Below are 21,932 nucleotides of genomic sequence, written 5' to 3' on the forward strand. Positions count from 1 at the left end.
AGATTATATTCCTAATAACTAGCCTCCAAGGTCTATTTATACCCTTATGTTTGCCCAACGTCTCCTCTTGAAGCTGACCACCAAGGTTTGGCTATCAAAATTTTGAAGTTCAGCAATCAAAAGCCCCCTTTGCATTACCTAATTAACATCCGCAATTAAAATCAAATACATCATCCTGACATGGAGTTTACCCATTCACCTTTATAAACATCATTCTGCTATGTGCCACATCTGTCTCCTCCCTATCCAGAGACAGAACTTTGTCCCACTCTGGGACAAATACCACATGCCCTTCTCCCTGGTCTCCTTTCTCCCCTCTCCCTTGTTATGTTCCCATTCTCCTCCTCCTCCTCTCTCTCGTGCCTTTGTCTCTCATATTTGCTCTCTGTCCCTCTGATACAAATGAATCTCCTTCGTAGTGAGAATTTGGCCTTGGGTTATCTTGAGCTGACTTTGAGGTGCCCTACAAAAGTCTTCAGATTCCTTGATTGAGATTGCTCATGGATAGAGAGCTGATCTTCAAGATAGTTTTCCAGTCTGTGTATCTGAAAGAGAAGACTGGACTTCTAGGGGTCTGGGACTCATCACTGGACATCTGAACATGCATGATGTGAGCTCCCAAGTGTACTTTTTAGCTCCTTAGGATGCAGTTCCATCAGAAACTACCCTTGTTTAAGTTGAACACTGAGATTACATACAGTGACAACAGGGAGAGACAAGCTAGCACATGATCAGGGATAGAAAGGCCCAGAACAGCTTCCCGGGTTATCAAACACATCAGTAGAATTAGACCAATCTTTAGATTCTGTTGATAAAATTAGCATGTAAACCATAACATGGAAAAATCAATCTTTCCCCTTGTCATCACACCATGCATGAGATTTACATAAAATCATAATCAATTCATGAAATACAGTTAGGAAAGTTTATGTTAAAAGAAAGGAAAATATTGTACATATAATCTCTTTATACCTGAATATATCTTTTCAAATATATATTAAATTTATCTTTTGATCACTGTAAAGATATGTGCGGTATATATTGATTATATCTCCCCCGATTCTCCTGTCCCATCTCCTCCTGACCCATAACAGCTTCCACTCCTGACAACATATCCTTCTATTTTTTTTCCATAACCTTTGGAATCCACTGGTGGCCTCTACCTGTGTAGCTGCAGTGTTATCAATTGGAGGATTGACAATCTTCCAAGAACCATGTCCCTGAAAAACAATGACTCTCACACTCCAAGGAGCTTTCAACCACAAAACTCCTCAGGTCATGATTGGACTGTATGTGCCCCCTTCCTGATATGTGCTGAAATAATGAGTGTCTTGACCAGGCATATCTTTGGGCATGTCTTGTGCAGGTAACAACATCTGCTCTGAGTTTGTGAGCGCAGTAGCCCAGGCATGGGCAGAACACACTGACTTACAATAGTCTTCCCCGACCTTTGCCTTTCAGAAACTTTCTGACACTTCCTTATGTTCTCAGAGCATTTATTGCAGTGAGATAGGTGTTGGAGGGGCAGATATGATGAGACAGATGGTCATGTAGGGCTAAGCACTCCACGGTATCTTATTTCTTCTCTACAATGGACCAGTAATGATTCACATGACAGTGTCTTGAAAGTAAATACCAAGAACAAAAAAAAAAAAAAACGGTATGTAGTATCAGTCCTAAGTCCTGAAGAAAAGTGACTAAGTAAAACAAGTATGACACAGGATGTCATTTGAATAACAATGGTATTCATAGGAAGACTTGGAAATAGAGACTGGGGAAGTGGCTCGGTTTTTTTAAATTTTTATTAATTTATTCATATTACATCTCAATTGTTAGCCCATCCCTTGTATCCTCCCATTCCTCCCTCCCTCCTGCTTCCCCCCTTACTCCCTTCCTCTATGTCTGTGACCGAGGGGGACCTCTTCCCCCTGTATATGCTCGTAGGGTATCGAGCCTCTTCTTGGTGACCTATTATCCTTCCTCTGAGTGCCACCAGGCCTCCCCATCCAAGAGACATGGGCCAGAAGGGGCACCAGACTTTTGTGTGAAAGTCAGATCTCCTTCACCACTTAACGGTGGAGAATGTCCTGTCCATCGGCTAGACTGGGTAGGGGTTCGAAGTTTACTGCCTATATTTTCCTTGGCTTGTGCCATAGTTTGAGGAGGACCCCAGGGCCCAGACCCCCCTGTAGTTTTCCAGGACCCTCTGGATCCTTCTATTTCCTCTTTCTCTCAGGCTTCTCACACCTAAAGTCTCAATAGGATGTCCTCCCCTCTGACCCACTTTCCTGGTAGGTAAAGTTTTTCATGGGGACGTACCCCTTGGACTAGTGTCTCAATATAAGTGAGTATATACCATTTGACTCTTTTTGCTTTTGGGTGGCTCAGTTTTAAGAGCTGTGCTTTTTTTTTTTTCAGTAGGACCAAAGAACGAGTCCCAGGTCTTTCACTGTAGTTCATAACCATCTGTAACTCTACTCTCAGGGGATTCAACATCTTTCTGGCTTCTGCTATGTGTAAGGTTATGTGTAAGAGTGTCTGCCTGAATGTGATACACAGTTATACACATAGGCAGATAATCATACACATAACATAAAAAAGTAAAATATTAAATTTTTTTTAATCTGGAAATAAACTGACTCCAGGTAAATAATATTACCAGTGTCAAGAGGAACAACACTGGCCACCATCCTTATGACAAATTACTCTTAGGCCGAAACATTAGCCTTGGAAATTTCCTACATATACATATTGCTCTTATTTGTTATTGAGAATAGTGATGTTCAATCAGCTTAAATTATGGCAGCAATAGAGTTCCCTGTGGATGGATCATTCAATGTTGTTTGGGAAAAAGTCAAAGCAAAATGGTGTTTGAAGCAAACTCAAGGTATTTTAGGAATTTCCTGTTGATTGGACACTTGAGCAGCATTAATTGGAAGTTCACCACTGGCATCTCCCCTCATTTTCACCACCTATCCTTACTACTAAGATAAGAATTAAAGCTGCTCCTAAGAAATAATGTTGATGGTTTGACCACTATAACAGACCTCTTAATGATGTGCCATTTCCACAGGAACGTGCCGTCACCATGGAGCATCACTGTGGCCTAATCACAGGCAACAAGCAGCGAGGTAAGCATGGCTTACAACTTTCAGTGATGAGAGCTTTGAACCCAGTATAAGTTTTCATCTATGGGTGTCACCTTGGTAAAGTTTGCTGCTGATTTTTTTAAACACCGATCTCTTCCCCAGTGCCACTGAAGAGCATCTCAGTAACCCTGACCATAGATGACTTTGTGGCTGCTGTGGCTGCCACCTTAACCTATGAGAATAAGGAGAACATCCCAATAGAGGCCACCTTTGTGTTCCCGGTGGATGAAGACTCTGCTGTCTACAGCTTTGAAGCCTTGGTGGATGGGAAGAAAATTGTGGCAGAACTGCAGGAGAAGACGAAGGTCTGAGGGATGAGTTCATCATCTCTTCTCCTCTTTCTTTTAAATTACATTATACTTTAGTCTTTCTTTTTTCTTATGTTGGTTTGTTTTTCTTCTTTCCTTTTTTAAAAAAATTTTTATTAATTTATTTTTGTTACATCTCAATGGTTATCCCATCCCTTGTATCCTCCCATTCTTCCCTCCCTCCAATTTTCCCCTTATTCCCCTCCCCTATGACTGTTCCTGAGGGGGATTTCCTCCACCTGTATATGCTCATAGGGTATCAAGTCTTGATAAACAGTCCATAAGTGCAGATGTTGACTGTTCCTCCTTTCATGTACTTTTAATTACAACATGGCTAAAATCATTAAGGCAGAAGGAATCTAATAGCAGCTACCAGAATAATTATAAAGTTCACAGGATCGATGACACTCCCTCTAAACTGTTCATATCTTTTTGACTACCTGTGGTTTTATTTTAATCTTCCATGTCCTTGCTCTAGGCTCATAGCAACTATGAGGATGCTCTCTCTCAGGGCCACCAAGCTTACTTATTGGAAGAGGACGACTATTCCAGGGATATCTTTTCTTGCAATGTGGGGAACCTCCAGCCTGGGGCTAAGGTTGCAGCTACCCTGAGGTATGTGCAGGAACTTCCCCTAGAAAAGGATGGGGCCCTGCGCTACCTGCTCCCAACAATCTTGAATCCAAGATACCAGCTCTCTGGTAAGTAATTTATGGCTTTTAAAACCAGTGGTAGAATGACTGTGGAAACACAAATTTATGGTTGTGCTGGAAATTGTTAATATGGAAATTTAATGTAATATTTCATAGAAGAGTCAGTGAACAGTTGCTTGAATATGAAGGGCCCCATGTTCCCTGTGGAGGACCTGCCCTACACACTCAGCATGGTTGCCACCATCACTTCCCAGCATGGCATTGAGAGGGTCCAATCCAACTGCTCCTTGAGTCCTATTCAGTACCTTACAGATGACAAGACTTCTGCTCAGGTGAATAGTAACAGGACACTACTGTTGGTCTTCTCTATCTTCATCATTGACCTCACCCAACCTTCCCACATCTTCCTAGTGTTTCTGGTCATGCATGGGGAGGCACACTCTCTATCTTCTCTACTCTGGGACAAGTGTAGACTGGTTTTATCCAGTCTTTCCTGTACTTCTTTCTGAATGTGCTCCTGAGAGAAGAAGCTTGCTGTTCTGAACACTGACCCTATCTCAGATGCACTCATTGGAGTTCTACCATGGCTCCTCTGCTGGTCTCTCACTCAGGTTTCCTTGGCTGAAGGACACAAGTTTGACCGAGATGTGGAACTCCTGATTTACTACACTGAAGTGCACAGCCCCACTGTAGCTGTGGAGATGGGGATGCAGGAGTTGAAGCCAGGTACTTTCTACGCCACTATGGACCCTTTCTAAGTTGTAACTCTCAATTGTCTTTGGACATACATACTTATCCAGGATCAACACATGGCCATTGAATTATTAACTTTTCACATCTACATGAAGAAAATAATGGGCTCCATAGATAATCAGATGATTATGTCCTATAGGCTAATTTACATAGATTACTACATGTTAGAGAAAATATGACCAACTAATAAGAAAACATTTAGCCTATTGTCAACATGTAACAATGACTGCTCTTTACAAAAATAAGACAAATAAAAAAACAATCTTATGACTACTTCCTCTTTCATAGGATCAGGGATGTCCAAGTCTGATAAAGCCTTATGCCTTACAGGGTGTCGTGACTCAGACAGTTTTGAAGTAAATCAATTTCTTTTCACTGTTTTCACAGTATTGGGCTGCACAGAGTAGAGTATATGATCATTTTGGCAATTCTAATATTTACAATATTTTTCTTGAAATAAAATATTTATATGATACAAGACGATGTTGACTTATAATATGATCCAATATTATTAAAAGATTAAAATGTAATAGTCACAATATGTGTTATCAGTTACATGATATGGTATACTACCATTATTAAAACAGTGTACATTTACAAATTGGAAAGCTTAAGACAGAAGATCTTCAAATAATGGGAAAGAAAATGTAGTTATAATTTCTCTTTGTACTATAAAATCACAGTTGGTTTAGAAAAATCACAGTGCTTTAGGCAATATGCAATAGTAACCTTTCTTAGAAGAATAATGATGTTTTATAAATTTACATTAGGCAAATATGTTTTGCTGATTAATTGATCATGCCAGCATGCCATCTTGTTGCCAGTTTTGGTTTTTGTTGGTGGTGGTTTTTGTGTGTTTGTTTGGATTTTGTTTGCTTGGCTTGTTTTGCTTTTTGTTTGTTTGTTTATTTTTGGTTTTATGACTAGGAGCAATGGTCAAATTTAAAAATAATTTTAGGTCTTCTCTGTCCTGAAGAAACTGAACTTTAAAACTATCACTCAAACTTTTCCTTTGTAGCTGACTTGGTTATTTCTTACATTAATCTTAGCTTCCCAGTGAGTTTTGTTTCTTATCTACCCCTAATGGTTTTCACTTTAAACGCTTTCTTTTATGTGCACTTAACTTTTACCTGAACTGGCGCAGCCCACATTGGTGTTTTGCTCCCTTTGGCTTTTCTGGTCCATTTTGCACTAGGTTGCAGGTACCATCACACAACACAAGAAGGCTACCGAAACACTTTCCTTTGTACATTGGAGTTGTGAAAGCTCTTTGGGGCTCAGTGATTTTCACAGTGTGACATCTGGGCTTGGGCTCTTGCTGTAATCGTAAGCACTGTGAGGACTTTTCCATGAAGCTGGGTTTGCATACCCAACCCCACCAAGTGCATATTATTTGACAAAGATGACAAAGGCTTTTTGTTTTCCCTCACTGTTTGTCCATTCCTTTCAGGTCACTGAGAAGAATCCCAGCTTCCTGGATTTCTTGTAACTGCCTCATCTCCCCTATAACTCAGTGCTCTGTCATTGTTGTCATTGTTTATTTTTTAAATCTTTTTGGGATCTCATGAACTATTCTGCTCAGATTTGGTCTTCAGTCAGGATCATTTTAATTCACCCTAAATGACTTCATGTTTCTGTATCTAGTATGTGATAACTGAGGTTTCCGTTCCTTTCTGGGATGTCTCCATAATGCTGTGCAAGTCTTTCTCGTGTCTTCTGTGGCCAGATTTACAGTTTATGAAAGGATATAGTTCGTCCTTTCTCAGTCTTGGTAATTCCTTCATCTATGACTCCTAATTCCTGTTCCCTAGGGCATGTCAGAACTTTGCCAGATGTCTGCCTGTTCCCATAGCCTTCAGAAACACAAGGGAAGCATAAGCGACAGCTTGCCTAACTGAATCCCTGTAGTGTGATACCAACAGGAAACAGCACTTCATAAACTAAGTTATATATTAATTTATAACACATAAGTATGCAAAATTACAAAGGACAATGTGTACAAGTATAATTAACAGCTCAGTGTGAGTTATGGCCTACTCTGAATTCCTTAAGCACATCTTATCACTCAACCTTACAATAACCCGATAACAGGAATTACCGCGTGGAAGACTTTAGAAAAGGAAACTGAGGCTAAGAAGTAGAGGTGCTCATTGGTAAACAAGGAAGCTCTGACACATAAAAGTGAAGTCATCTGATTAGTTAGGAAAACTAGTAGGCACTGGGCACGGGGTGCTGACTGCCTACATGACCTTCTTCTGAGCAGTTTGCACAGCTATTCTGTCATCCTCCTGGATGTGCTTCTGGCTTCTCAAAACAGTGCTAGTGTCATGAAAACCACCTATCTCCCAGGGTAAGAGGAAATCTACTTTACATATTAAAAACCAATGCTACTTTTGCATACGTCGTATATCTTAAGATCTGGTCCTATTTATGTTTATAAGATTTTCACCTAGTTTTCTAGAGCAACATTCCGGATTAGCCTGCTCTTGCAATTTGTCCTATTAACAATATGCATAAGAGCATCACTTTGTCCTAATAGTCCAAAGGAAGACTTAACCAGTGACTTACAGATCATTTTCCTATTAATCAGATTTGAAGAGATTTAACTAAGTTAAGAATCCTGACTGTATCTTTGAGCTCACACTGGAAGCTGCTAAGCTAATGTGTCCTATTCAAGTGTAAAAATACGTAGATCTCCTCACATTGATGCTGCCATGTTATTGTGTGGTAATCCCTACCCTGTTTTCCTTCCTCTCCCCTAGGTTCTGCTCCTTTCATTTTTATTGTGACAGCTTACATTTAGTCCTGTGCAAACAGCACAAAAGTGCAAACACAGGGCTCTATATTTGAGCTTTCTGAGACTCCCATTGAATTGATAATTGATTCTTGGGAACATTAGAACCCCCAGGTTCGCTTGTACCTTACAGGGCTCTTCTCCTTTCTGTACAGATAGCTTGATGGGAGCCCCTGTTGCAATGGTGAGCTTCTACCCAGACATCCCAGAAGTGGAGGCCTCAAGGGCCTGTGGAGAATTTGTGTTCCTCATGGACCGCTCCGGAAGTATGGACTCCCCCATGAGCACCCAGAATAATTCTCAGCTGCGCATAGAGGCTGCCAAGGTAAAGGCAGATTATTTCACTATTCAGCAGTGCCATGGGACAATGACCTGGAAGAGTGGGAGAGGGGCTCATGTGTAGCTCTTGGACAATTCTGCTCTGGGCAACAGCAACCATGGCCACTCTGTTCTCAGCCTTGAAATACAAGGTGACAGATGATGGTGACATCCCTCACGCTTATGAACTAGACTGGGGTCTGTATATTTGGTAGAGCCCTGTCTTACCCCATCTCCTCTTCTTCTCTCACCTTCAGGAAACTCTGTTGCTGTTGCTAAAGAGTTTGCCAGTGGGCTGTTATTTCAACATCTATGGATTTGGATCTACCTATGAAAAATTATTTCCGTAAGTTTCTTGGAGGACTGTGGACTATGAATCAACAGGCTTCTCTTTAAAGGAGAATCTGCACTTTTCAAAAGACTATTGCAGAGTTGACCTGAACATTGGGGTTGTTGGGAGAAATTTTTGTAATAGGATTATCAGAGTGGTGTTGTATGCTACTGCCATGTGACCAGACCTGTTTGTTTCTCTAAGGGAGAGTGTGAAGTACACTCAGGAAACAATGGAGAAGGCAGTGGAAAGAGTGAAGGATTTAGAAGCTGATCTAGGGGGCACTGAAATCTTGACACCACTTTGCGACATTTACAAGGCACCCTCCATTCCTGGCCATCCCTTACAGGTGAGCACTGGAAGCAGTGAGAGAGAGAAAAGGCTCTGCAAAACCTGAAAGGAAAAATTTTAACATGCTAAGAGGGATAAAAGAGTGTAATTCTCCAATAGCCTAAGCCCAAGAAATTCTCTCTTATAAAATTGAGTTAATTAGTGTGTAAAGTTATCTACCACAGAGTGAAGAGAAAAAAAAAAAGACCAGAGGCAGTGTCCTTCCCTCATTTCATGTAGGAAGTTGATACCACAAAAGTTTCAGATTCAACAGCATGGGGAGGAAGTGAAACTTCTTCAGGGTCTGAGGTGTCTCTATGCTGACGTGGAGCAAGTGACAGTGGAGTGCTAGTGTCCCTGCTCCAAAGTAAAGATGATTTAAAGACTAGAAACTGCTGTCTTTCATAGGTCCAGTGATGATGTCTTCTAATGAATTTGACAGAGGCTCAGTGAATGTTCTTTCTTTTGCAGCTTTTCGTCTTCACAGATGGAGAAGTTAGTGACACATTTAGTGTCATTAGAGAAGTTAAGTTAAACAGCAAGAAACACAGGTATGAAGAGAGTATGGTTTCTACTGTGCTTATTGGAACCCAAGCAACACCACATATGACTTGTGCCACGTGGTACCAGGAATCCTCATGCTGCCAAAGGGGCAGAGTGACTCAAAGATTTTCTAGTAAACTAGCTGATCACTTATTCTCTATAAAACTTAAAAGTAATTTTCCACTTAACGTTGATACCGCAAAGTTATTGTTCCTTATTTTCCTAAAGCTCTGAGGGATATATTGAATGTCATTTTCATTATAAAGGGGTTGGCAAGTTAAAGTAAAAAGTTAACCAAATACTTGGTATCTGGGCAGATGATCTGTCACAGTGTACACTCTGTGTGTATGCCACATGGCTAGGGCTAGACAGTTATCAGTCTTCACTCATTCTCTTTCTACCACTCCCTGTGATAAACCTACCTTACATATACTTCTTCTGCCTTATGAGAGTTTCTCTTTGTTTTTGTCTCGTACTGAGTTTCATGGTATATGACTCCTCCTGAATACATCCCTTTTGTTTTTTATGTCACCAGGTTTTTAAAACATAGACACAATTTGGATATAGCCACAGTCAAGTCCCATTTGTGTGTGTTTTCCTATGAAGTAGTTCACTATGTTTTATATGGACAGTCATAAGGATGGTTTTCTTTGGGCAGTGTAGTAATTGTAATACATGTCACAAGCAATTCACTAGAGATTTAATTTATATGGGAGGCTATGTGTAAGCTAAATGCCAGTGTTACCATGTATTAACAAGATGTGCTAGAAAATAACTCTACAGAGAGCAAAGCATAGTCCTATGAACTTACATACTCACATATACCATTCTTTTGTTGTTGTTGTTGTTGTTGTTGTTGTTGTTGTTGGTTTGATTTTTGAGACAGGGTTTCTCTGTTTAGCCTTGGCTGTCCTGGATTCACTTTGTAGACCAGGCTGGCCTAGAACTCACAGTGATCCTCCTGCCTCTGCCTCCTGAGTGCTGGACTTAAAGGTCTATGCCACCACTACAGCCACCCTGTATACCATTCTTTACATAGACAGAGTTGTCCAATTGCAGTGGGATGGCAAACAGTTTCACTACCACTACAGGTTTAATTTACATCAACTTTACAAATGACTTCCTGAAGCTTTATTTCCTAATTAAATTGAAGGTTTATGTTCTCCAGTCTTAGCTAGTTTTGTGCTTAGGACTGTAGTGTCTCATGGACTAAAGTTTTATTTTCCTGGTATCTCTACCTCATATACATTTTAATATTTAATAACCATGAGATATATTTAATATTTAATAACCATGAGAGTGGACCCTTTTAGTATACACTCAAGTAGCTTTACTACTTTTATTGTTTTCTCCAGTAGATTTTTTATTTTTACTGAGATGTATTTCATTTTAGATTTGTATATGAGTATATTGATAACTATTTTCTTATTCTGTAGATTGTATTTCATGGTGAAAACTGTTTGCTTTGTTTTTCAAGATACTCTTTGTTATATAGTCAGGATTTGTCTGGAGCTCCCTTACTTGACCAGGCTGGCCTTAAAGGGTGACTGTCAGCCTGCTTCTGCCTCTAGCGTCTGGGATTACAGCCATGTGCTGCCATGGTTGACTCAAGTAACTGCCATTTTAATTTGTATTCTCTGAAGTACCTTTTGTGATTATTCCTTTGTGGGTGTTGTGTTAAAGTTTTTCTCTATTCAAGATAAGAAGAACTTTTTTTGCTCTCTCTCTATTGGTTCTTTGAAATTTGCATATATGTACATAGCACATTCTCCTTACTAGCCCTTCTCTTCCTCCTATCTCCATCAGTCTTCTCTTTCTTATCTTTTACTTGCCAAATGTTATGCACTTTTGTTTTATACTGTGATCTATTTTATTTAACCAGTGACATCTCAGTGACCACTGGATTGGGACTAACCATTGAATCCTGTGGGCTATTTACTCAAGGGTGTACAGCTGAAGGCTATGACTCCCGCTTTCTCTGATTCTTAGGATGTTACTCCCATAATAGTCATTCAACTATTGCACCAGTGAGTACATGCATGGCAGACGGTATTATAGCATGTAGGGCTCATAGCTGGTTAACATCACTGATGCCTTTTCTCCTCCAGAATCCTTTATAGCATCTCTTGATTTTTCTATATCACACAACCAGGGTGTTTGTTGGCTTTGGCATTAGGGCCTTGTCATCTCTCTTCTATAGGCAACCACGAACAACAGCAAGACTAATGGCTTTTTCCCCAGAGGCTCCCGGACAAACATCTCATGAGCAGTTATCCCATTCTTGGAACTGGGTCTTTTTTAGTAGCTCATAGTTTTAAGAAGAAGCCTTTTCTACACATTAAACTATCTCACTTTCAACTTTAAATTCAGAAATTCAGCACTGCAAATTTACAGTACTGAGTTCTATGCCAGGCTTCTATTCATGTTTTATTTTGAGATAGCATCCAATTAAGTCTTCTTTGCAATGTCCCCTGGATGGGGAGGCCTGGTGGCACTCAGAGGAAGGATAGCAAGTTACCAAGAAGAGACTCGATAATCTTAGAGCATACATAGGGGGTGGAAGTCTCCCTCAATCACAGACATAGGGGAGGGGAGAAGGGGGGAAGTGGGAGGGAGGGAAGAATGGGAGGAAACAGGGGAAAGGATAACAATCAAGATGTAATATGAATAAATTAATTAAAAAATGGTAAAAAAAAAAAAAAAAGAATGAGATACCAGACAAGAAATATGAAATGGAGAAGTTTATTATAGGAGCCTGGAAAAGCAAGAAAGTGGGAGGGGAAACAGAGAGAGAGAGAGAGAAAGGAAGAGAGAAAGAGAGAGAAAGGGAGAGAGACAGACAGACAGACAGACAGAAATAGAGAGAATGAGAGAGACAGACAGACAGAGAGAACAAGAGAGGTAAGAAAGGGGAATGATAGAAGCAAGAGAGAAAACCAAGAGAGAGAGAGAGAGAGAGACTAGCTGGGTTCCCCTTTTTGTATCCTGGGCAGTTGGCCTACCTAGTGGCAGGCGGCTAATGCTGCCATAGGCTGCTGGGCAGACTGGGGGATGCATGCTAACCTCCCTTCCTTCTCTGATAATTAAGAAACTGAGGACATTGGATTGCTCTTCATGTAAAGTAGGTTAAAGTATATAAATATAGGTTCATTTGAAAGCAGCTCTTGGCTCCCATGAGAGAAAGAGAGAGATCAACAATTTGTCTAAAAGATATGGTGAAGGGGAAGGAAAAGCTCTTCCCCAGAAAGTTCAGGGTAGAGAGTTGGGCATGCCAGCCATGTCCTGTAGCACATAGGACCAAGGAATGCTGGAGAACCTGGAGCCATTTGTCCCAGGTCTAAAGTACACCATTTCAACCTTTTGTAAATGGATAAGGGATGAAGAAATCAATTTTTTCAACTGTTTCCTACTGATAGTAAGGAGGTGAAAGACCCCTGAAGGGAGACCCTCACTCAAGCCTCGGGATGGCGCACACCCAAAGACACTCAAACAACCATCTTGCTGTAAACACATAAGGCAGTTCATTGGCGGAGCTCTGGGTCGATGTGTATCTCACACAGGAGACAGAGGGGTTGACCCAGAAGCCCAGGGGCTTGGGGTTTATATGAGCAAAGGTCGCGGGGAGCGGGAATTTTGGTGCGGCCACACATGATTGGTTGTTTTGAACATCAGCAAATTGTGTAAGCAGATCAGAGGTAAGGTCAGACTTAGTCTCACGGGAACAGTCCTTGGTTCCTGTTTCTCAGAACCTGAGGGCAGATGTTTATCTGAGCTAATGAAACATCTGGTTAAACTCAAACCAGGAAGATTGTGTGCGGGCCTCAAGGGGGAATTAGGCAAACACCACAAGATCGGATGAGGGGTCTTGGCTCAGTACTCACTCGATCATGTCTGGTACCTGTTTCTCTCAGGAATTTGTTCTTGTGTATCCTCCCTATCTTTTATGGCCAGCTGGTTCCTGGAACACTCAATAGGCCTTTGTCCCCTAGCTCCACATTCTTTGTGACTTATTATCTGGGGCCTTGGACTAGCATACCTGCTGACCTGCACTCTTAATGAGTCAGAAAGCTAAGAGCTCTGTTGTTCTGGTTGCTTTAATGCTAATTAAAATTTTCTCTTTCAGAGGCAACAGGGGGTCAAAGGCCGAAATGTTGGCCAAGTCCAGGAAGAGCAGGCTGTTGTATTGCTGTCTAGAGTCTGAGAACATCTATGGCTAGGAGGGACAATGTAGGTCCAGATGGCACAATCTGTGAGGTTGGACTGGAGCACCTGTGGGTAGCTGCTTTGGTGCTGTCCTGGATGTAGGACATCCTGGTAGGATACTGCAACATATATATGGGCAGAAAATTCCCTTTGGGTGTACATACACTTGAAACTTTTGAGAGAGTGAGTAGAGATGGAAGTTTCAGAGTGAAGAAGAGAAAAGCTTGAACATGGGGTATTTCCTTTCACTTTACCTTAGGTGTGTATTTGAAACTCTTGGGAGAGAAAGGAAGAGAGAGTGCTTGAAAATAAGGAGCCTCCTTCCATTTTACATGACTTTTGGCATAATTAAAAAGGTCTCATTTTGAATCTATCCAAGTTTGGTTGTAAACTTAGCAGCCATTAATGTGAACATAGGGATTTCAAATTCTCCAGAAGGCATCCCAAAAGGAATGCCAAGAGAGGTAGCAATTGGAATATTTCCACAGAGAGGTGATGTCAATAGTCCCTTAGGGCATCCCTGGAAATGAATAGTGACTCAAAAAAAAAAAAAAAAGCTGATACAATCTATGTTCCAGTCATCCATCCATGCTGGACAGCAACCAGGGAAAAGCACAGATCAAACAGGAATGACCAGAGCCTGGAGACACAATCACCTAGTGCACTAGGATTTTAGAGGCAGGAATGGAGAAAAAACTATGTTGGCAGTGGTCTTTCCCAGTGGGAGAAGTCTTAGATGCAGGGCAACGAGGGAGTCCAGGCACAGTCATGCAGACTGGGGTTGGGTATCTCATCTCCCAGTGAACCAGAGAAGTGTCAAGCATTTACGCTGAGCAGAAATTCACCAATCATGCCCCATATTTGACCACGTCCCCTTGATAGGGAGACCTGGTGGCACTCAGAGGAAGGACAGCAGGCTACCAAGAAGAGACTTGATACCCTATGATCCTATACAGGGGGAGGAGGTCCCCCTCAGTCACAGTCATAGGGGAGGGGAATAGGGTGAAAGCGGGAGGGAGGGAGAAATGAGAGGATACATTGGATGGGTAACAATTGAGATGTAATATGAATGAATTAATAAATAATAAAACAATGTTAAAAATCTAATTCACCAATAAAACTGGTGATAGATGCAGAAAGGTAGCTAGCATTAGGCCAGTTAGGAAAGGGAGTCCCAAAGCCAATGAAATCAAGAGGAATACCACCCTCCAAAATAAGCGACAGGTGGGAAACTTGATTGCTAGTACTTAACTGAGTTCCATTTGACCTGAGAGGTAGAATCCTTTTAAGTTTCTGAAGGGACATAAATTTTAGACATGTTAGCATCACCATTGTTTGCAATCTACAGTGAAAGATACATTGCAGAAAAAGGAAGTAGAAATATAGCATAGTAGAGCCTTGGGGGAAAAACTATATTAAAAGCATGAATATTCTTTGAGGTGAGCTTAGGAAAAGTAGAAGCCTTGTGGAGTTTTCTGACAACTGTGGAACAATAACATGGGGAGGACAGAATCCTCCTGTAAAACAGAAGGGCACAAGTTCACGTTAGCATCAGTACACATCATGAAAGATGTGTGTCCAGAAGACTGGATGTATATAAACCTAGCACAATGAGAAACATTTTAAGTAAAAGGCAAACCAAAGGAAATTTAAATTTTTGAGCTTGGAACTATGATTAGAGGATCATATAGTGAAATGTTGTATCCTCTTTAGATTAATAAATCCGAGCTCCAGTGACTAATGTCAGGGCACTGAACAGTCTCGATGCAGGGATAGCCCAGCAGCAGGAAGAAACAAAACATCCTTTTAGACATATTGATCTTTATAACTTTCCTTTACCAACCTGAAAATCCCTTTTTAGGCCTTCTAACATCCATAACTTGCCTTTACCAACCTTAAATTGCCTTTTAGACCTTCTAACATTGAGAAAACATCTTGGAAGCTTTAAGGCATAGGTGAAATTGCCGTGAACAGTCACTGTCCTTTAGCTAAAGGAATGGTAAAAGGTTGTATCTGAGACCTGTCCTTTAAGTCTGGTAACAAGGTAGACCTGAGAGTAGCTCTAGGAGTAAGGCTTAAAGTCTGGTCTCCTCAATATGAATAGGACTTAGAAGGTATCTGAAGCCTCACATGATAGAAGTTGGCAATGTGACTGTGTAACACAAGTTAAAGCAGACCTGCAGGGTTACCCTGGCTTTGGAGAGGTTGCTGAATCTAAGGGCCATCAGGACACTGCCAAGTCAAGGAGATTGAAAACTCGAAGTGCTGTGCTGGTTGAAATGGTACCTTTTTCCTGATAGGTATTACTCTTTGATTTCAGTGGTTGTCAAGACTTGGAGCTGACATCGTTAATCTAGCTAACATGTAGTGAACTTTATGGCTGGTCCACTTTTTATGGACATCTACATCTTAGGTCCTAGTATTTCTACCTTGTTCTGTGAAAACTTCTCAGGTGTTTTCAGGGAGATCTGCCACTGACAAAACTCAAAACTACAGTCATCCTACTATTTGTGAATGTGCCATGTTTTCAGCCATCCATACTGGTAACAATGCTTCAGATAGTAAGTGGCCAGCAGATCTAGGCTCAGTTTACTTTTTATTCACTCTATGTCCTGCTCTTGGCTCCTAGGTTCATATTTTCTCAATACTCATTGGAACCAATCATCATGGTATTTGCCTGCTTGACACAAAATTAAGGCTAGTGTTTATAAGTCTCTAGTTGTCTCAGTCTTGAATAACATGGTGTAGGTTTTCTGTGAGTAGAACTCATAGTTTGTTTTGTCTTGAGCCTTGTATTTGAATCCTTTAATGTCAGAATCTCTTAAGAAGTCATGCATTTCACCTCTGGGTCTTCTGTAGTAAGTGTCTGGAAACTCCACTAATATGTCTGTTTTATTGATTAAGTAGAAAATGCTAAAACCAAATGTAACTGCCTTATAGAGGGAGTAAAACTACCATATAAAATTTGGTCCTCATGCTTACATACTGAAAATACAAATTTTAAGGCCAATTTGCAAATGATGACTCATATTGGCACAATGTCCACAGATACTGGATGTATCAGCTATGACGTCACTGGATGTATAAGCTATGACGTCAGTGCATTTGCTTGTCACCTTTATATTTTCAACATGTGCTTGAGGAATATTTGAGACAGAATGCTGCTAGACAGCTGCTGCCCATCTGTGCTGTAGTGAGAATATAACTTAAGTCAGATATTGCAAATTCTGTGGGCCCTATATCTAGGCAAAATGAAACCGAGCCTTTTCTTCCTAGAAAACTTGTGATATTAAAATGTATCACTCCTTTAAGGTTCTTATTGCTGCACATGGAAATAAAGTATGATTTCTAAAAGATAATATAACACTAACATGAAGGTATGTACCTTATCTCTTCGTGTGTTTTTGACTAGCCCGCATAAGTTGATAATGCTGCTATGGAGAGCCCATCTCTAATGTTCACCACTTTACCATTGCAGATGTTTCTCATTTGGAATTGGAGAAGGAGCCTCCACCAGTTTAATCAAAGGCATCGCCCGGGTATCAGGGGGCACTGCAGAGTTTATCACAGGCAAGGACAGGATGCAGACGAAGGTGAGAGCAGGCAGCATCCAGAGTTGGATATTCCAGAGCAAACAGGCCAAGACAGGAACATTGCTTCAAAGGCAGATGATCACTCTCCTGGAGGGCATATTTTTATGAATCAGGCAATATATATACAGGTTCTTCTTACTTTGATTTTAAAAAAAAGTAACATTCTCCTATCTAGAATGACATCTGACTCTGCTGGAAATCAGAGAGGAGATAATTAAAGCAGTATGACTTTAGTTTTGAAAAACACAGAGAAAGAAAGTGAAAGATTTAAGAGCTTTATCTGGGACCACAGTCTGTACTCTAGGTAAATCTAGTAGAAATCCACTCTTCATTCAGAAGACACAAGAAAAAAAGTGTGTGTATGTGTGTGTGTGTGTGTGTGTGTGTGTGTGTGTGTTAGACTAAAAGACATGCTAAACTCACATTCCTTATTTGTATATAAAAATTGAAGACAGCTCTGATTATATTTCTAAGCTTCTTTTTCCTTTTTGACACCACTTCTTTTCAAACTCAGTTGTGCAGAGTTCTGTTTTCTCAAAGATTTCCTTCATTCACATCTGTAACTTCCTCATGTGCAAAAGTAGAGAAAGAATTGCATTTCTCATTTAGCACTGGTGCTTAGATGTGACTTGAGATATGGCCTTGGGTCTGGTAAATAGTTGACAATAGTCATCATTATCATTCTTGTGTGTAATCCTGGCTCTTCTCTCCCCCAACAGGCTCTTGGGTCTCTAAAGTTTGCTCTACAGAGTGCAGTGGAGGACATCTCTCTGAGCTGGGATTTGCCACCTGGTCTGTCTGCCAACATGCTTTCTCCAGAGCAGAGTGCCATCTTTAGGGGTCAGAGGTTAATCATCTATGCCCAACTGACTGGGTTTATGCCTGTGAGTCCCTAATCTTGTTCATTCCTTTACTCAATGGAACCCGTACCAGCATTTTAGTGAACACTGATGTTTGCTTTGAATTTCATTAAGATATACACTAGCCAGGCAGCCAGTCTCCCACCCCCCTCCTTCATGTCCTGTCTACACTATCCTGTACCATCCAATTCTTAGTCATAAATTGTGTTGAGCTGAGGAGCTTCCCTAGTTCTAATCATTTTTTCTCATTATGTATTTTTTTTTCATTTCTGCTCTTCTTTTTATTTGTAGCAAACAGAGAGCTCAGGAGCAGTGTGTCTCAAGTATACCCTCCAGGGCAAAAGTCTTGAAAACAGGGTGGTATTTTCCCTACAACCCAAGGCAAATTCCAGGTAAGAAGGTGGCTTTGCCTCTGTTTCTCCACAGTTTCTCCCCTCTTCCTTGCCTTCCTTTTCTTTTTCCTCCTTTCACCCCCCTTTTCTTCTCTGCCATCCTTGATGGTCCAATTATTCTTGTCACTGACCTCTGTTGTTTCTGCTAAGCTATTCTCTTTCTCATTCATTCATCTAAATGCTTTGTCTCTGCATTCCCTCCCACCTGCAATCAGTAGCTTTTAAGAGTCTTGGGTATGTGGTTTGCAATTATTTTTCTTTAATTTTCTATAGTAATTTTTTTCAGCTTCACCATTCATCGGTTGGCTGCAAAGTCCTTGATTCAGATCAAAGACCTGGGCCCCGGTAAGACCTCAGAAAGAGAAAAAGAGGATGTGGTGAACATCAGCATTCAGTCTGGAGTCCTCAGCTCCTTCACAGCTTTCATCGCAATAAACAAGGAGCTCAACCAGCCAGTTCAGGGCCCTCTGGCTCACAGAGTGATTCCAAGGCCGATGATATTTTCGAAACGGCCAAAGAGTGGTAAGTTTTATCCCAATTTCAACTTATGCATGTAGGGTCTCAGATGTCTAAGTACATCATTTGAACAAAGGCAAGTTTTAGAATCTCATAAATTTAAGTTGAAATAAGTTTCTTACATTTCTTATGTTTTCCCCATTTTTCTACACTGAAGAGTTTTGGCTTGCCTTAAAATGTCTAGAGAAGTAGATTATGTTCAACTGGAAGAGAGACTTTATATAGAAGTACAAAAGAACAAAAAGACATATTACAATGCAGAAATATCTATAAACATTGCATAATAAAGCCATTTAGTCAGAATCTGACTCCTGTTCATGATAATTAATCAATGGCCACACAGAGGGCAAATGATTAGATTGAATCTGTTAATGTCAATGGTAGAAGATGAAAGAGCTGTAGAGTACTATTAGGAATGAAAAAAAATCATTTCTCTGGGATAGCAGATGGCCCAGTTGCAATTGCTGTGTTTTTTTCCAGAGGCATAAACAGCAGTGAGAATTCTAGGTTTTGTGAATAATTTTCAGTAGGTATTAGCATACTTAACTGAATAATAAAGTGGGTTGAGGTCTGAATTGATTTGTAATGTCAGATTTTGCCATATAGTTCTGAATAATAGAAAGTATTGCTACGAATTAAAGATACTGATGAAGGTGGAGATTTGTTTGACTAAGGCTTAAGTTGAATGAAAAATAAAGTTTGACGGAAGTTGACATACTTGACAAATTAGAAGAATCGAGGACTAACAAGACGTCAGGCAAAGACTATTTTAAAACATGAAACACTAAGTTAAAACACTAGAGATATGAGTTTGGTGTTTAAAAGTTAGATTAAAATTTATCTGAGAAAGCACACAATTCTGTATGATACTAATGACCTAAGGACATGAGAGAGGCCTGTTACAGCCATAGTGACTGGATCAGAACAAGTTAAGGTCTTTGCATTAAGATGTTGCATAGGCTACCTACATGGATGATCATAGTCATCAATTTTATGGAAGAGCTTGGAGTACATTGGAAACCTGTGGTCAGATTTTGGGTAATTTAGGTACTGGTAAGAGGTGATTTATGTAGTTGAGCCGTGGGAGTAGTGAGGACATGCGGGAGATAACCCAGGTGAGAGAGGAAGTACTATTTTGGGGCCTGAGAAAATTGCCAAGCTTGCCTTCTGAACCTGGATGCTTGTGGTACAATTGAGCTACTTTTGAATGGCACAGAGGTAAAAAAAATATCTCTGTAGGGCCAAAAGATATTTAAGTTAAGGTGTAGCTAGAAAAATCCGCTTGCGTTGAAGAGGTGATGCAGCTATGACTGCTTAGCACATAGGAGAGATTTTAGGAGACTCAACAGGAAGTAGGAGGAAGGCTCAGAATGTGAGTCTCTGTATTGGAGGAGGCCACACAGGGGAAGGGCACATGGTGGTTAGTGAGTGAGGCTGATGTGGCTAGGAGGCTTGAAGTCTCAAGTCCTCACACATTTTAGTGTTTGCCTGCTACAGGGCATGGAGAATGCTGCAGTATTCACTGTGTGTTTGTGTTTTTCAGGTCGTTTTCTATGCAGTAGCTTAAGGTTAGCAGCATGTGCAGCATCTTCTTCAGGTAATGTGCCTGTGGCATACAGACTGAATGGTTAAGATCCCAAGAGGTCTATGAAGGCTTCTAGAGTCTTCTAGATGGAGTTTCTTGTTAGGAATGTTTTCTGAGTAAAGTTTGTTTGTCACAGGCCCTATCCTTTTGAACGGGAGATCTTCACGTATCCAAAAAAGTGGAAATATGAGAATGATGAATTCTTTCGCTAAGAAAACCAACTTACAAAATGACCACAAAGGTGAGATGGTCCTCAGATCATAAAGCAGGGTGACCTGCTTTATGTAAACAAGAAACTAAATTTCAGCACTGTTCGTCTTGAAGCTTTCTCTACCTAATGGGTGACTTATAAGAGGCAGCAGTCAGGAGGTGATAGTTGACATTGCCTTGTATTTGCCAGAATGAATTTAGCTTTATTGAGCTATAATACACCACTCTTTACATTCTAACCTATTGATGTTTAGTGTCCTCTAGTTCTTTGAGCCCATTGGCTGTCTCTCTCTGCATAGTCCATGTGTCCTTAGGACCTGGCCCCACAGGACTCTGCTACTGCTCTCTTTCTGAACCCAGACCAACCATTATGCATCATGGACTAGATGCAGTCTGAGGATTTCCTGCAGAACCCTCAATATGGCCTCCTATTTCAGAAGACTTACAAAGGAGGGCTGTATCCCATTGACTGGGATTTTCCATGGCACCCTTCTTCTTCAATTTTTTTTTCCACAAAGCTTTCGGAGAGAATGTTGTTGTGCAGTTGATTTCCCTCCAAACGGCAAATGGCTCCTGGAAGCTGGATGAAGATCTGGCCAAGATCCTGGGCACTAATTTGGGAGACCTCAAAGCTGCAAACCCTGCCAAGGTGAGGTGCAAAGTGAAACAGGGGAAAGAGCGTGTGCTTCACGAGGTTAGGAACATAATTAGAATCGGAAAGAACCAGGGCCCAGCTGAGAACTAAGAATATAAGTAATACAAAGGTGAAATTAACATATATATATATATATATATATATATATATATATATATATATATATATATATGTTAATATATCCAGGATTCCTCAGGATGAGCTTCATTCTTCCTATGATAATAGATTTTCATTAGTCATCTTTCCTAAGCTGTGACCATACCAATAGTTGGCATAATTTCAGCATCCAATATATAAAGTTATTCCCACTAGCTGTAGCATAAAACACATGGAATTAATGGCATAGCTTCTGGAAGGCATGGTCAGCCTGAAAGATGTCAAAGGGAAAACTCAACACTATTCACTTAGACCTAGTTGTAAAAGTAAATATTTTGATCTTCACACTGTGCCACATAGTATTTTAAGCACTTATTATTAATATATTTATTTGATTCTCACTTCAGTGAATTAAGGCATGTTCTATTTATGTTACTATTTATAGATGAAGAAATTGAACATTGTGAAAATGAACATGGCGTGAGCCAGTCATTACAGAGCTAGATTCAATACTAGGGTGACCTGTCTCCCATATTAACCTCATTATTGTTCTGTTTTCCTGTCCTCAAATAGGCTGACTAGAGTAAACCTTAATTAGAAATTAAGATCACCTTCTGAATCATCTAATACTATTTGAAAACAT

At 40.5% G+C, this 21,932-nt stretch overlaps 1 protein-coding gene and 1 pseudogene across 5 annotated transcripts in view; one reads left to right on the forward strand and one right to left on the reverse strand.

The window, feature by feature from the left end:
* The window catches only part of LOC311598251 (von Willebrand factor A domain-containing protein 5A-like), a 73,684-nt gene that overhangs the window by 48,564 nt on the left and 3,188 nt on the right, over positions 1-21,932 (forward strand). For all 4 annotated transcript variants that reach the window (XM_084783272.1, XM_084783273.1, XM_084783274.1 and 1 more), the window contains 16 exons: positions 3,074-3,131; positions 3,252-3,454; positions 3,936-4,158; positions 4,267-4,442; positions 4,722-4,836; positions 7,813-7,982; positions 8,233-8,321; positions 8,511-8,655; positions 9,108-9,187; positions 16,861-16,975; positions 17,695-17,859; positions 18,127-18,227; positions 18,514-18,749; positions 20,287-20,340; positions 20,465-20,569; positions 21,057-21,187. In XM_084783272.1, the coding sequence (XP_084639398.1) occupies positions 3,089-3,131; positions 3,252-3,454; positions 3,936-4,158; positions 4,267-4,442; positions 4,722-4,836; positions 7,813-7,982; positions 8,233-8,321; positions 8,511-8,655; positions 9,108-9,187; positions 16,861-16,975; positions 17,695-17,859; positions 18,127-18,227; positions 18,514-18,749; positions 20,287-20,340; positions 20,465-20,569; positions 21,057-21,187 (2,151 nt within the window). In that variant the 5' untranslated portion in view covers positions 3,074-3,088. The remainder of the gene's footprint in view (positions 1-3,073; positions 3,132-3,251; positions 3,455-3,935; positions 4,159-4,266; positions 4,443-4,721; positions 4,837-7,812; positions 7,983-8,232; positions 8,322-8,510; positions 8,656-9,107; positions 9,188-16,860; positions 16,976-17,694; positions 17,860-18,126; positions 18,228-18,513; positions 18,750-20,286; positions 20,341-20,464; positions 20,570-21,056; positions 21,188-21,932) is intronic.
* Positions 1-21,932, reverse strand: part of LOC311598426 (olfactory receptor 10D1B-like) — a 116,896-nt pseudogene that overhangs the window by 11,173 nt on the left and 83,791 nt on the right. The gene's annotated exons all lie outside the window — the stretch shown is intronic.

This window comes from Acomys minous (assembly GCF_964271855.1).
Source record: "Acomys minous genome assembly, chromosome: 5".
In the NCBI taxonomy this organism is placed as follows: Eukaryota; Metazoa; Chordata; class Mammalia; order Rodentia; family Muridae; genus Acomys; species Acomys minous.